A 13,533-nucleotide genomic window follows, 5' to 3' on the forward strand; every position below is an offset into this window, starting at 1 on the left:
AGATCCGTTTTGCTGGTAAAGTCCAAATTTGTCACGGCACAAGCTGTTCAGAGACCCCTGGCTTGTCCTTTGATCCTGTGGCACAGTCAGTAGCTACAGAGGCAACATGCACCTGTAGAAGAATTTTTTTCCCCAATCCCATTTAGTTAACAGCACACACCTGTGAGACACTGTGGATGGTCGATGTGTGAGCTGGGTTTCCCACAGACACAGCTGAAATAAAAGCTTATTCTGCCAGGTAGTGCTGGGAATCCACTTGGATATTTAAATATATAGACCTGTCTGCAGAGGCTGTGGTGTAAAAATGACCTTTTCAAACACTTGCTGTGCTTTCGTTTTATCACTCTCTTGGATAACGTGGCCAGGAGGCCAGGCAACTTTGTTTGTCTTCCCAGTACGTTTCTGTTTGGCTATCTGACACTGCTTCCGATTTCCAGAACTCTTGAGGGAAATACTAGTTTCATGCCATTTAACAGAGATTAACATTTCTCTCTCAGAATTTCTTGAAGGGAAGGGGGAAGAAAATTACGTATACAAACATTCCCATTTGCACAGATAATTTCTTTAAAATATTGGGAATTTGAGTTGCTGTTACCCAATTGCTCTTTTTAGATCTAATATTGAACTTGAGTTTGATAAAAACACTTCCAATATAAATGTTAGGAATGACTGCTTCTTTTAGCAAAAATACACCTACCCCATCACATATCATTATGGACAATGCTTTGATGCACCTGCACACAGTGATTGTCAGAAACCCGCAGAGAAGTCCCCCTCGGTGGTGGGAAGCTCTCCTGCCTCTGTCGAACTTGTAGCTACTCATTTGACCACTAGATGCCTTTGTGCACTGCCCAGCAATCCAGAGCACAGTTCCTGGTCGTTAAGGGCAGGCTGATTTTCAACCGAAGTTGCAGAGGCCTTCTTTTGTCCATTGTATACATTATTTCTTATTTCTTATTTTTTTAACTTAATAATCGTCCAGGAGGAGCTGTAATTCCATGATACTGTCCACACATCCTGCACTGCCAAGGGTTATACAAGTACTCAGTGAGTCATAACAATCGACAGAAGAACTGGCCTGGGTGTTCTGCACACATGAACATCTGCTGAGTGTCACCACAACCCTTCCACCATCTGTCACAGAGCACAGGCAGCACTGCCTGCTCCTGTCAGACCTTCCCGTAACATCTGCCCAGCGCCTAGCACGAGAAAGCCCTACACATATTTCCTCACTGCCTGAGCTGGAAGTACACATAAAGGTGGAGTTATCTGGTTCTTGCCCTTCTTCTGGTGTTCAAACCCAACACATCATGGACTGCAAGAGAAGGCAGACAAAGCAAACAGCAGATTGGAGTCTTTTATTCAGTCATCAGTCCTGCTGTGTGGGTAGCATCTTAGCAACTGGAACCCAAGTATGCAAAAATACTGAGTTTTCACAGTGAAAAACCAGACAGTATAAAATATTCCAGTATTGTCTCTTAGAACCATTATTTCAAGAAGATCCCTGTTTCAAAGGCAACATGCTTATTTGTTTGCTTTCTATTCTCAACCCCTCCTCCCCCCCAAAACAAAATTCTTCGGACAGTAACCCTCCTTGCCCCCACATCACTCACACATGTTGCGGGGAGAGAAACACTACATGAAATCCCCTCTTGATTTCCAAAGGTTTATTGAAGAACCTTCTCCCAGTGGTGTCAAGGGCCGAGAAGACGTAGATGATGATGACACCGAGCAGTCCTGATGGTCAACACACCACAGACAACTGCGGCACTACTGAACTCTGGCGAGAGGCTCCGTCTCCCGGATGAGCCACCGAAGAGCTTCATGCCGGCCTTGCCTCTCCAGTTCTGCTCCGATTACTTCCCTGCACTTCTGATGGTAGTTGTTCACCCAGTCACACTAGAGAAAAGGAGAGGGTAGGACATTCAGTATAAATGCAGAAAAGTTGGTGCCCTTACAAGTTGTCTACAGCCAAAGGCGTGTAGGCCCTTGTGCTCCTTGGGATTGAGCTGCTAGTCTGGGATGGGATGTCCCAAAGAGACAGAGCTCTACTGCATGAAAGTGACTTGTAAATTTGATGAGGGTAGGAACTGAAGCAATTTGCCACTGATTTTCAGAGGAACCAAGGTTCGGTTCAGCTGACAAGTATTTAAAGCCTCTGCAAATCACTGCTTCCAACATGTCAGAATAGCTACTTTGGCACAGTCTAGTAAATCACTTTGCAAACTTGTAACTGAACAACGCAGTCCTGAGACACAAGTCACCCTATTGATCTGAACAGCAGACCTCAGTACACTTCACAGTCCTCCTCAGAAAAAGGAAATGCAAATAGGATTATAATTCGGAAAAGAAGGATGGGGTGAGGCAAAATAAAGAATATGGTAAAAACACAGGATGAAACACGTCATGGTGAAGGTAGCAGGAGATCTAAACAGAAAGTTTAGAGTGTGAAGCTATTCAGGAAATAAATGCTGCCGAGCAGGTGTCACTGATGTCTGCTCGGAGTCCGTACGTACTGCAGAATGTGGTGTGGCTGAATGGGGTTGGTCACGAGAAGACACAGACAACAACATGGGACAATCATTAGTGTAAGTCTCAGAGGAGACAGCATGGGAGTCCGGCAGAAGTGAATTAAGGCAGGAGTAGGAAAAGTAGAGATGATAGCAGCAAATATCGTATCAAGGAAACTGCCAAAATAACATAATCAGAGGGGTCCTCACTGCGTCATAGAATAATTTAGATTGGAAGGACCTCTGGAGAGCTCATCTAGTCCACCCTCCTATTCAAAGCTGGATCAAGTCTAAAATAAAGTCATATTGCTCCAAGTTTCTCTCTGGATCTAGGAAATGGAACAGAGGCCAGTGGTTCTTGTAAACAAAACAGAACAAGCTGGTTCTAGTGCAAAGAAAGCAATGCAAATCTACTGTTTCACTTACCTCTTTCTGTGTCAGCAAATTAATATCAATCATTTTTGTCTGAATCGGAACCAGGGTTAAGGGTTCAAAAGTCAGGCTCCCTCTGTTTTTGAAATTGTACTACGGCAGAAAGACAAACAGAGTTGTAAATATGTGAAACAGCTCTAGCCATATCACACTCCTCAGTTCAGGTCATCACTACAGAACAACCCACGTAACATTCAGATGAAAGTGGAGGAACTTACAATAACAGATTTGTTACAGCTCAAAGAATCTCAATATAAACCTTAGTTACTTATTTCAGTGGTCATTTTTTAAAGGCCATGTCCCAGGTCACAGTTGTACTGGACTCAGCTTGATGACTATACAGTTAGATATTTCAGTTTGGCATGTCTAAAAGCATAACCCCACCAGACTGGCAATTATAATGCCAAAATCTGTCTGTAGCTTTGTTTCTACTGCCACTGAGGACTCTATCAGAGAAGAAAATCCTGACTTGAGAAGATCAACCAACCCTACAGCAATGACTCTTCAGGGGCTGAATAAACATGCTTCTGGTCTTGACATCCAGACAGAAAACATTTTAAAACAACTCTCACATACACATTTCAACCTATGGAAACTATGCAGAAGCAAAACCCCCATTAGCAAGGGAGACCTAGAATCAGTCTTCACCAAAGTGAGGTTTTGGAGACCAGGAGTCTCGAGTAGGATTCAACTGTCTGCAGCATGGTCCCACCTCAAGTTCCAGTCCTTTAAGTTTTACAACCAGTGAGTCATGAAGAAAGGTGCATCTTGAACAGGTCATTCACCTTGGTTTCAGCAGGGATCACAAGGACGACATTTTCTATGCGGATGCCAAAGGACCCATCTTCATAATACCCAGGCTCTGCAGAAACAGACAGTAATTAACTAAGCCACATAGCTGCACTGTGCAAATACTTACTCCCTACGGCCAAACTTCCCCTGCATGGCTTTAGTCCACTGAAGTCACTAAGCAATCTTGACATCCAGCATCCACAGAGGCAAACAAGTTTCTGACTCTACTTAATCTGCACAGAAGCCCCAAGCAAGGTGACAGCAAAAGCTCTCAAAGAGAGGAGAAACAAGACAGACAGCCCTAGAGCTCAGAGAGTCTCTTTGCAAGTCAAGAGCGAGCATAGAGTTTGTTTATTCCAAATACCAGAAACTCGGAAAATATTCATGTCTTTATGAAAGGCAAGTGGGTAACCCCTTCCACAAAACACTTACTTTAGAGAGTGTTCCTCTGACTCCCTGAGAGGACTTTTCAGCCCTGAAGGAATGCAAGTCTCTCAGCAAACCCCAGCAAGCTGTTAATTTGCTACTGGAAGAATAAGGCATGTAAAGATTTAACGGCTGCCTCAAATAACCCACAGCAAAGACAGGATTAGCTTCTGAAAGCCCGGTGTCCACCTTGCACTGCAGCCGGCTCTTCCACTGCAGAATGGGAGGCAGCGTGCCAGAACCGGGCTGGTCAGCAGCACAGCTCTGCTGAGGTTTGCGCTGTAGAGAGCAGGAAGCAGACCTGCAGCACCCAACTGCACAGATGCTTTGTGAAGGTGAAAGAGCTAAAATTAGGGTCTTTACCCTAGGGAGCTTAAATGACAATTAAAGTAAGAAACTGAGGAGGCAGGACCAGAGCTGATGATCCAACCTTTCCTTTAAACTATTGTCAGATTTATTGCCTCTGCATCTTAAAGAGCTTTGTCCCTCCCCCAATAGCCAGAGAGAATCATCAATGCCAAATACCATCAGAGACAATCATGCCAGCCTCCAAGGGTTCGTCTGCAAAGGTTTTGTAGCTAATGCCGCAAGGACCCTCATGTACATTTAGGAAAGAGCCAACTCCATGTCCTGTCCCATGCAGGTAATCCAAACCACAGTCCCACAAGGCAGAGCGGGCAAAGGAATCTAGAAGGTGACCTGCAGAAGAAACAGACACCGAGAGAGAATTTGATCAAGTCAGGTTCCCTCAGAGACACTGAAAATCACACTGAAGGCTACAACCTGGAAAACATGCAAAAAAACCCAACCGATGCAACAAAACCCAACTCCACCCCCTCAAAAAAAACCCACCCACCACCAACCAAAGAAAGCAAGTCACTGGATTGTTAGAAGTTACAGGACAGATTTGGCAAGTCAAGCCCTTTCTCAACTAAAGAACCCCCTCTCTCTCCTGTTACACAGCTCTTCAGAAGGTCTGTAGCACAAACATTGCACTGCTCCTTGCTCCACTGGGCTTTTCAGGAAAGAATCTAGTGGTTAAACGTCTCACAGAGAATTCAGTACCTTTCTTAAAGCTAGCTACACTAAGTGAACTCAAATTATAACATCTACCAATTGTATATGATGAACTAATCAGCCAGACTTCCCTTGCCTAAATGTCCAGACATTTCAGATTGTTTCAACCAGAACACAGAGAATCTCTGTGAACACCAAGCCCATATGTCCAAGTTCGGACACCTTCCAATTTCAGTTGAGGTTTCTCATACCATTACACAGCTGCTTCTCCCTCACCTACCCAAGAACGTGAACTGCAGAAAATTCTAAAAAGAGGCATCTTTGTGAAAGGTGTCTGATCAGGGAGAAAATATCTTTGGAACAAATTCACCAGGTGTGAATGTATGCCACAGCTTTCCCTGCACAAAATCAAAACAGCTCCTTTGTGTGTCATCTTCCCATGCTGCTCACTGATAAAAGAGATTTCACATTAACTGGAAGAGAAATAACAAGTCCTTTTGAAGCTGGAAAGTGACCTCTCACTTTGACAGGGCCATGAGTAAAGCATAAAGACAACCTCTGAGCACAGAAAGGTCACAGATGTATTAGAACCAGAGCACTTTGAACACCCTTCAGACTTCCCCCCTCAGAATTTTCAGCACTGGTTGATGCCAAGAGAGAGGGCATCAGTAACCCAGAATCCAAAATGTTATGATGGAAACAGACACAGACAGTTACATCAATATCTGCCTAACACATCTGGACCTGTCAAGCATAAAGTTGCTTTCAGACCACTTAATGGTTCTTCAGAGGTCACTGCTGTGGTCAAAACACTCCAACTCACCAACCCACCTTTGGTTCCATTTGGGAAGATGGCTGCGCTCACAGCTATATGTCCCTTCAGGACATAGGTGAAGCATTCCTGTCAAAAAAATGTGTGCCATAAGTAGACAGGAAGAGGCAAAATTTTGTCTTCCCCAGGAATGGAAAGAAAGACTGCATCTTGTAGCAAATTGCAGAGGATCTGGAAAGACTTGCTCACGCTCTCCTATGGCTGGCAATGCCAAAGGAAACCATGAGCAGAAAGAGTTTAAATTACTCTGAAGATCTTCCTCTGCTAATTATGGAGACCGTGTCACAAACTCAGACTGCAGGCTTAGCGCAGGATTCACCTGACCTACATGACTGATTTTCTTCGTGGCTGTAGTCTTACTTCCTGAGCATACCCTACAGCATATTTTCATCACTGAGCAAACCATAATTATGAAATTAGTTTTAATTAAAGAGGAAATTTAAAAGAAACAAAATTACATTGCTGAATTTCCAACATGGACCTTCTCAGATAAGTCTGAGGCTCGTTTTTGATATGGTGCACTAGACACAAACCACTGCTGCAGCCTTGCATTAGACACTGAGCTTTGCACTAAATTAAACCCCCCTAAATCCCATGTTGGACAAGCCAGTAATGTTTCTTTTCAGCCCACTGATTTTATTACTTCTTAGAGGAAACATGTCACTTTGCAGATGAGAGGTGTGCATTTTAAGATAGAAAGGTGTCATTCTCTAAATCCCTTAGTTTGTATTTCAGAAGTCTGAAGTCTGACAGCCTCCTTTTCAGCCTTTACCAAAATGCTGTCACATATTATTAAATAAATGACACTTGATAGAGTGCTTTGGCTATATAGCGATAGGGCACATAGTAATTTGTTTAAGTAGCTCTAATAATAAGGGTCAGATTGCAAACCACAGTGAAATGCCAACTCACCTTCTCATAGGCTGATGGTGTGCCAAAATGCATTGTCCTGGTCACATCTGTTGTACCATCTCTTCAGAGGCAAACAAAGATGCAGAAAACAACGGGATGGGGTAAAAAGAAAGATCAAAGTGAGAATGCACAGAAAACCCAGTCACACTGCAGCAAAACAACCAAACTCCTAAACTGGCAAAGTCATCTGCTCTGTGTTTCACAAGATTGATGATGTAACAGTTCCTAGTCTCGAGCATTCCTAAACACATGTCCCAGATGTAGCAATAGTGATTTACAATTCAAAATGTTATCTTTCATTCATAAGCATCCCAAAGCTCTTTGTAAATTAGAATCTAAACCAGTCATAAAAATGATGCTAATTTGAGGTTTAGCAACTGGTACCTGCCCATTGAGAACAGAACAGAGAAGGCCAAATTTAGACTGTTTGTATGGAAGATGACTCATTAGCAGCTTAAAAATGCATAGTTACGCACAAATGACAGCTACCAACTCAGGAAACGGAAGTGTAAGGGAGCACAGTGTCTCTTTCATCCTCAGAATGTCTTGTGCTAAGATTTCTAGAAGTTATCCAGCATTTGGATACGGGTTAGTCTGAGATGTCAGAAACTGGCTCTAAGCTCCGTGTACAAATATAATTTTGAGCCTGCTGTCAAAAACACAGAGGCTCTTGAAATAATGAGTTCCCTTTGAAACACTCACTCCTGTGCCCACACTTTTCCCCAGCACACACAGGCCATGGCCACAAAGAACTCGTGGTTTCACTTCTCAGCAGGGGCAAGCAGAGCGCCCCTGTCACAATGCTGTGGTAAGTGCCACTGATGTCCAGCTTACATTGTATTCAAAGGGCTGCTTTTCATAGTGGCACTAAGGAAATCGTTAATTAGGCAATCAGAGGGGAAGAAAAAAAGATCTCCTTGTAAAAGTCTTATCAAAGGATGTCTGTATGGGGTTCTTTTCAAAGCTCTTCCTGACTGACATAACAAAAAGGCATAGCTCTAAAGACAGAGCTCAACTCAAAGAAGCAGCCAGGCCTGTCCTGCATCTTTCTGAACAAGCCACTCCTCATCTATTTACACTGATTAAAACCATCACTTCTTTCATTTTCCATGGAGTCAAGAGTTCCACAGTAAACAGCTGCAGAGACTAAGGCCATTGAATGGCACCATCAAAACAGCAATGGGTGAGTCAACAGACAAGACACCTTCCCAAAAACACACCTGAGACCCAAGTAGGCACTGTGATGAGAAATCCTGCCTCTGAGTCTCTCTCTGAAAGGGCAGAGAACACCAGAGGGCAGGGCTGTCCTGCTCCTTTGCCCCACTTTGCTCTGACCTTAACATCAGTCAAATCTGCCCACAGGACAGATGCTGGCAGGGCAGGTGTCTCATTTGGCTGTGCAGGCTGCTGTGTAGGCAGACCAGGCTAAACCAGGTCCTGCTCAGGCCTGCTCCCTGTCCCCTGCAGCTGTAATGCGCCAGGTGAGCAGAGCCACAGCAGAAGCATGCACCACCAGCGAGAGCACAGCTACCCTCGCACTGGTAATCGGACTCAGACAGGAACTGCATTTTTAGATCTCATCCCCCACCACAGCCAAGGCTTGTCAGCAGCCCTGATCTGCTGTCCTGAGCCCAGCTCAGGGCCTCCTGTCACAGATCAGTCACCCATTGACTGACGCACTTGGCAATATTCAGAATCCCACAAACTCCCTCCAGAGTAGATACAAGGAGCAGACTCTGTGAAACAGCACTGTGCTCAAAACTGCACGTTGCTGTGCCTGTCAGAGGACCTGTGAGCTGACCCTGCAGGTTGTCACTGGGAGCAGAAGACGAAGCGGTTCAGCACCATTCACTGCACTCACTTGTACTGTGCTCCTGAGTCCAGGAGGTAGATCTCGTTGACAGACAGCGTTCTGTTGGTCTCAGGAACTGGCCTGTTCAGTTAAACACAAAGTTTTTTGTTCCATAGTTTTAAGGTCTCCAGCCCACGTCTGCCATCCAGAAACCATATTAAGTGCAAGCTTGGATGTGTCGGCACTGGCAGTGATGGAAAACCCACACACACTGAGCCAGGGATCATACTGAGGAGTGTATTTGTCTACAGTAAATAGCACTATAGTACAGAGAATAGCTTTGTTGCTTCCAGCAAAACCCTCAACATCTGTTCCTGGACATATTTCGGAAAAGTCTGCACTTCATACTCATCCTTTCCAGACTTCTGCCCCCAAAATAGCCCTTTTCTATGGCCCCCAAGCAGGTCAGCATGCTGCCAGCAGGGAGAGATCTTTCTTTAATAAGTGTGGACGCTCTAGTGAAATAAAGCAAGACGGCAATCAACAGTGACTGCATCTCCCTGGAGTACTCTGTTGTGACTCCACAAAGAAGCTAGACAGCTCATTCCAACCATGTCTGCAGAAAGATGAAAGGAGAAGCTATGTCTCTCTTACTTGTAGTGAATGATGGCTCCATTTGGACCTGTGCTTGATATGGTAGCAAAACTCAATTCAACAAAGTCTTTCTGTTGACTGAAAGAAAAGATTGTGATCACTACAGTGTGAGGGAGAGGAGCACACCAGGCACCTGGTGTGCCCCATCCTCAGTTTCACATCACCTCAGCCTCCCCCTTAGCCTTGAAAGACATCTGGGCAAGCACACTCAGGTAGAAGAATTGTAGAGATCGAAGCCCTGTCCTCACAGCCATGTGGAAACCTGCTTTCCATATCTACCCTTTCCTTACAAGCAGATAATTCACCACCCAGACCACTCACAGAAGAGATGTCCTGAACAACTTCTTTATTACTTATTTACTCCAAGACGTTTTTAGAGGTCCTGTTGATGTACACATGGGAGTATCTCTCAATACAAACGGTGCTCATTCTCCATCAGAAGAGGAGGAAATCTTACTCTTACATCAACTCCTCTGTGGTAAGAAAACAACTGTCTCATATTTAAGCATCCTAACCTGTGGCACTCCTCATTGCTATCTCAAAAGGAAAGCGGATAGGATCCAGTGGGCTGGGACTTGTATCTCCCAAGAGACCCAATTCTTCCCCAACTCTTTCAAGTGTTCAAAGAAATCCTGTGGTAATGGATTGTCCTCAGGTAAAATATATCTGCGAGTGAGCTGGATTTCTAAAGAATAAAATAAAAACAAAGGATAAAAACACCACCCAGAAAACACCCTCGCACGGGATTGACTTTTTACCTGCGAAACTCCTCTGCTTTGTCTGCAGCAATTATTTCTGTTACTGTTCCCTTTGGAACCTGGTGGACAAAGATGTAGGTTGAATTAGTACCCCAAGCAAAGAAAATACTCTATGCTTAAGCACTGGGCCTCGTCTGTACATTATGAAACACTCCCAAAGTCGCCTCTTTCCAGGTTCCTGTCCCCATTCCTCAGTAATGACAAACACAATCCCAGCAATATTGTGCAGGGTATGTGAGAAGCAGGAAGCAGAGATGGTCACAGCACGATTGCTGAACCCTGACTAGGGAGCAGTTAGTGCAGCATTATCTTCACTGAGATATGTACAGAGGTAACATCTCACAAGGCAACATCTCTCCACAGACAGGTTACACTAAGCTTACACAGTTCTCTGCAACAGACCATGGTATTAGCAGAACTTTTACATTTTAAATCAGAAATGGAAGCAGTTGCAGGAAATACAAAGGAAGTTAAATTTTAATTTAGGCATTTGATAAACTGAAACCTGTGACACAACTTCCCCAGTTCTGGACAGCAGGCAAAGAGAAGCAAGAGCCACGTTTCATAACCCCCAAGGCAGACTGAGTGAGGTACTCAGACATGTAAAAAAGTACCTTCTGGAAGTCATCAAGCCACCTCCATAGGTAAAGTCAATGGACTCAGACATGCAGTAGCACAGGAGCACAGCTTAATAAGTTGCCGTGGAACACCTGGCACTTGACGCCTTCACTGTGTATATGTATGTGGGCATGAATGCCTCTCTCTGTTCACAAATGCCAAATCTGTCCATACTGCCAGACAACATCGATTATCATGAGAATAATTCCAAAGTATTGCACCAAACTGGATATTATTTCATCATTTACATTAGCACCCCAGCATAAGACAGTACTAACAATACATTAGCCGTGTTCAGGTCGTTTCTCACCTGCTCTGGCTTTGGTCTGTGTAAAATTGGCGGGACAATGTTTTAAAAAAAAAAATAAAAATCATTCAGCCTTGGGTGAAGGCATGATTGAAATCCCTCACAAAATACAGATAAAACCCCAAACATTTCCCCACTTTCAGCAAAGGCCCTATAAAGTCTATCAAAAAGTTTATGTTATTGAAGAATTTTACATAGCAATAAAATCTCCACATTAAAAAAAAAATACTACCTCTTTCTCCAGCCAGTTAAAGAGCTCACACAGGGCAACAGCATCTTTAATCTATGTTAAAATATGCAAAAGAAAAGGGAATTGAGAAGAACAAAGAATTATCAATCCTCAGTACAAACAGTTTTTGATGCAAAAGAATCATTTCATACAATCATCTTGGATGGAAGAGACCCTCAAGATCATCAAATTCGACCTGCATGTTTTCAGTCAAGAGTTCGACTTGCAAATTTCAGAAATGCAAACTACGAGATGATCTAAGAGGTCTTTCCAGGTTCTGCATCCTGTAATTAATACAAGCACTGGTAATTTATCAAGACAATGAAATAAACGTTAATAAAGGTTTAGGGCTGGGAAGTATCTTACTGTGAAGAATTACCAAGTATTCAGCAAACACTGGCTTTACCCCATACATGTCTTTCAAGTCTCTTTTGCTTGAACACACAAGATCTTGCATTTCAGATTGTGGAAGGTAACAACACGACACATCTGGTGACATGACAGGGGAACGTGCCCTGTGGGCACAAGGGCACCAGACACTCGCTGTCACGCAGCTTCTGGCTTCTCTCCTGCCTGATGAACCCCATTTTTCTTCCTTTTTTCAACATGCTTGCAGCACACAGGGGGGCAAGAAGCAGGAGACAAATGTACGTGAACAAGCCACAATTTTGTCTTCAGGTGGCAGGTGACAAAGTGTCTCTGCTCAGTACAAGTATTTTTACTTCCCCTTAATTAACAGGGAAAGAAAAGCATTGAAATAGAAAGTAGCAGTTCCCCAGAAGCTAGCAGAAAATATGGGACGAGTCCAGAATTGCCAGTCCTGCTTTTAGTGGCACACTTGTCCTGTTGTGAAAACTGCTGTCTGAAAATTAACAGGAAATAAACAAGAGAAAACTTAAGCCCCACCATGAACCTGTTTCACAGGCAGCTACTTTGCTTGAAAACACCAGGCTCCCTGGGAAATCAGCCTCATTTCCAGAGTGTGAGGATGATGACACAAAACTAGAGTGCTCTGAGGACACTGGCTGCTTCTGAACATCTTGGCCTGTGTTTTGCACCATGTGTTAAATAATTGCTCTGTGTTCTTTAGGTTGTGTTTATTCAAGTGATAACAATTGGAAGACTCCACTGAGAAAGACAACAGAACTAGCAAGGGGCAATGAACATCCTTTTGAGGGCTCATACTCTAAACAACACTTCTCAAGTCTGCATGGTCTTCCAACAGAGCAAGGTTGGTTTCTCATACTATTACAAATGTTGTTCTTCACTCCAAGAGAATGCTAAACAAGCAAAAAATCCTGCTACAACAGCAGTAGATGTCTGACAAAAAAAAACACAACATTTTTATCCTGTCATCCAAATTCTTATTTGCTTTTTAATCTAAAACACTAAAACCGAAAGGAAAATGTAATTTCTTTCCCCATTCGTAAAGCAAACCGCTTGCCATGCACAAGAAGGATCTCAAGGCTTCACTTACATGTGCTCTTCTCATGCCTTCTGTTTCCGATGCATTCTTCACAGCTTTTGCAATACAGATGGGAGTATATGGGGTGAGGTACTGGTAAGCCTGCAGCAGAAGGACAGGGATTACTTGTGGATTAGTCAGACTACATAATCCTACAGGTTTAATAACTCAAGCCTGGCCACGATTTGTACTTCGGCAGTCTCTCTCAACCTTCAGCGCTGAGACACTGGTTGCCAGTAGTCAGCTAAGTGCGCTGGGGAATAAAGAGAAGAAACGGTCCCTAACTGAAGGAAGAACAGACACAGGGAAATCCAGGGAACAAAAGGGTCAACAGCCTGTCATGAAGCAGGGTGAAGATTTGGATATCCTAAATATCACATATTTCAATGTCTGAGCCCAAATGGTTTTCCTGTTGCTAATGTACATTAAAGGCCAAGAAACAGACAATGAGAAACACCAGTCCCAGGGACTAAGGTGGAACTTAGGCTGTGCAAACAGACCTAAAAATACCTTGACTTGTTACTTGACTGTCACCCTCAAGCAGCAGGGAACAAAGGGTACTAGCCCAGGTACCGAGCACTGAAGCTGAACCTGGTGGGACCCTCAAGGCTGTGGCTGCTCCAGCACCAAGCATCACCGCTTCTGATGATTAGCAGCTCTGACAAACACATCAAGACTCCCAAAAATATGAAAGGCCTTTGCAAAGCTGAGCTTTATATGCTCTTCACTTCTGAAAGGAGCTTACATCACCTGTTAGAAGCAAAGTTTTCCTGTGCCTGGACAGGGTGG

General features: G+C 43.8%; 1 protein-coding gene across 1 annotated transcript in view; it reads right to left on the reverse strand.

Moving 5' to 3' along the window:
• Nucleotides 1-1,343: 1,343 nt before the first annotated feature.
• XPNPEP1 (X-prolyl aminopeptidase 1) overlaps nucleotides 1,344-13,533 on the reverse strand; it is a 32,200-nt gene continuing 20,010 nt past the window's right edge. The window contains exons 11-21 of the mRNA XM_082054709.1: nucleotides 12,757-12,846; nucleotides 11,283-11,333; nucleotides 10,126-10,184; nucleotides 9,368-9,445; nucleotides 8,783-8,854; nucleotides 6,922-6,982; nucleotides 6,009-6,078; nucleotides 4,686-4,859; nucleotides 3,728-3,804; nucleotides 2,937-3,035; nucleotides 1,344-1,899 (exon numbers count right to left, since the gene is read on the reverse strand). Coding sequence (XP_081910835.1) covers nucleotides 1,771-1,899; nucleotides 2,937-3,035; nucleotides 3,728-3,804; nucleotides 4,686-4,859; nucleotides 6,009-6,078; nucleotides 6,922-6,982; nucleotides 8,783-8,854; nucleotides 9,368-9,445; nucleotides 10,126-10,184; nucleotides 11,283-11,333; nucleotides 12,757-12,846 — 960 coding nt within the window. The 3' untranslated portion in view covers nucleotides 1,344-1,770. The remainder of the gene's footprint in view (nucleotides 1,900-2,936; nucleotides 3,036-3,727; nucleotides 3,805-4,685; nucleotides 4,860-6,008; nucleotides 6,079-6,921; nucleotides 6,983-8,782; nucleotides 8,855-9,367; nucleotides 9,446-10,125; nucleotides 10,185-11,282; nucleotides 11,334-12,756; nucleotides 12,847-13,533) is intronic.

This window comes from Streptopelia decaocto (genome assembly GCF_964273445.1).
Source record: "Streptopelia decaocto genome assembly, chromosome: 5".
In the NCBI taxonomy this organism is placed as follows: domain Eukaryota; kingdom Metazoa; phylum Chordata; class Aves; order Columbiformes; family Columbidae; genus Streptopelia; species Streptopelia decaocto.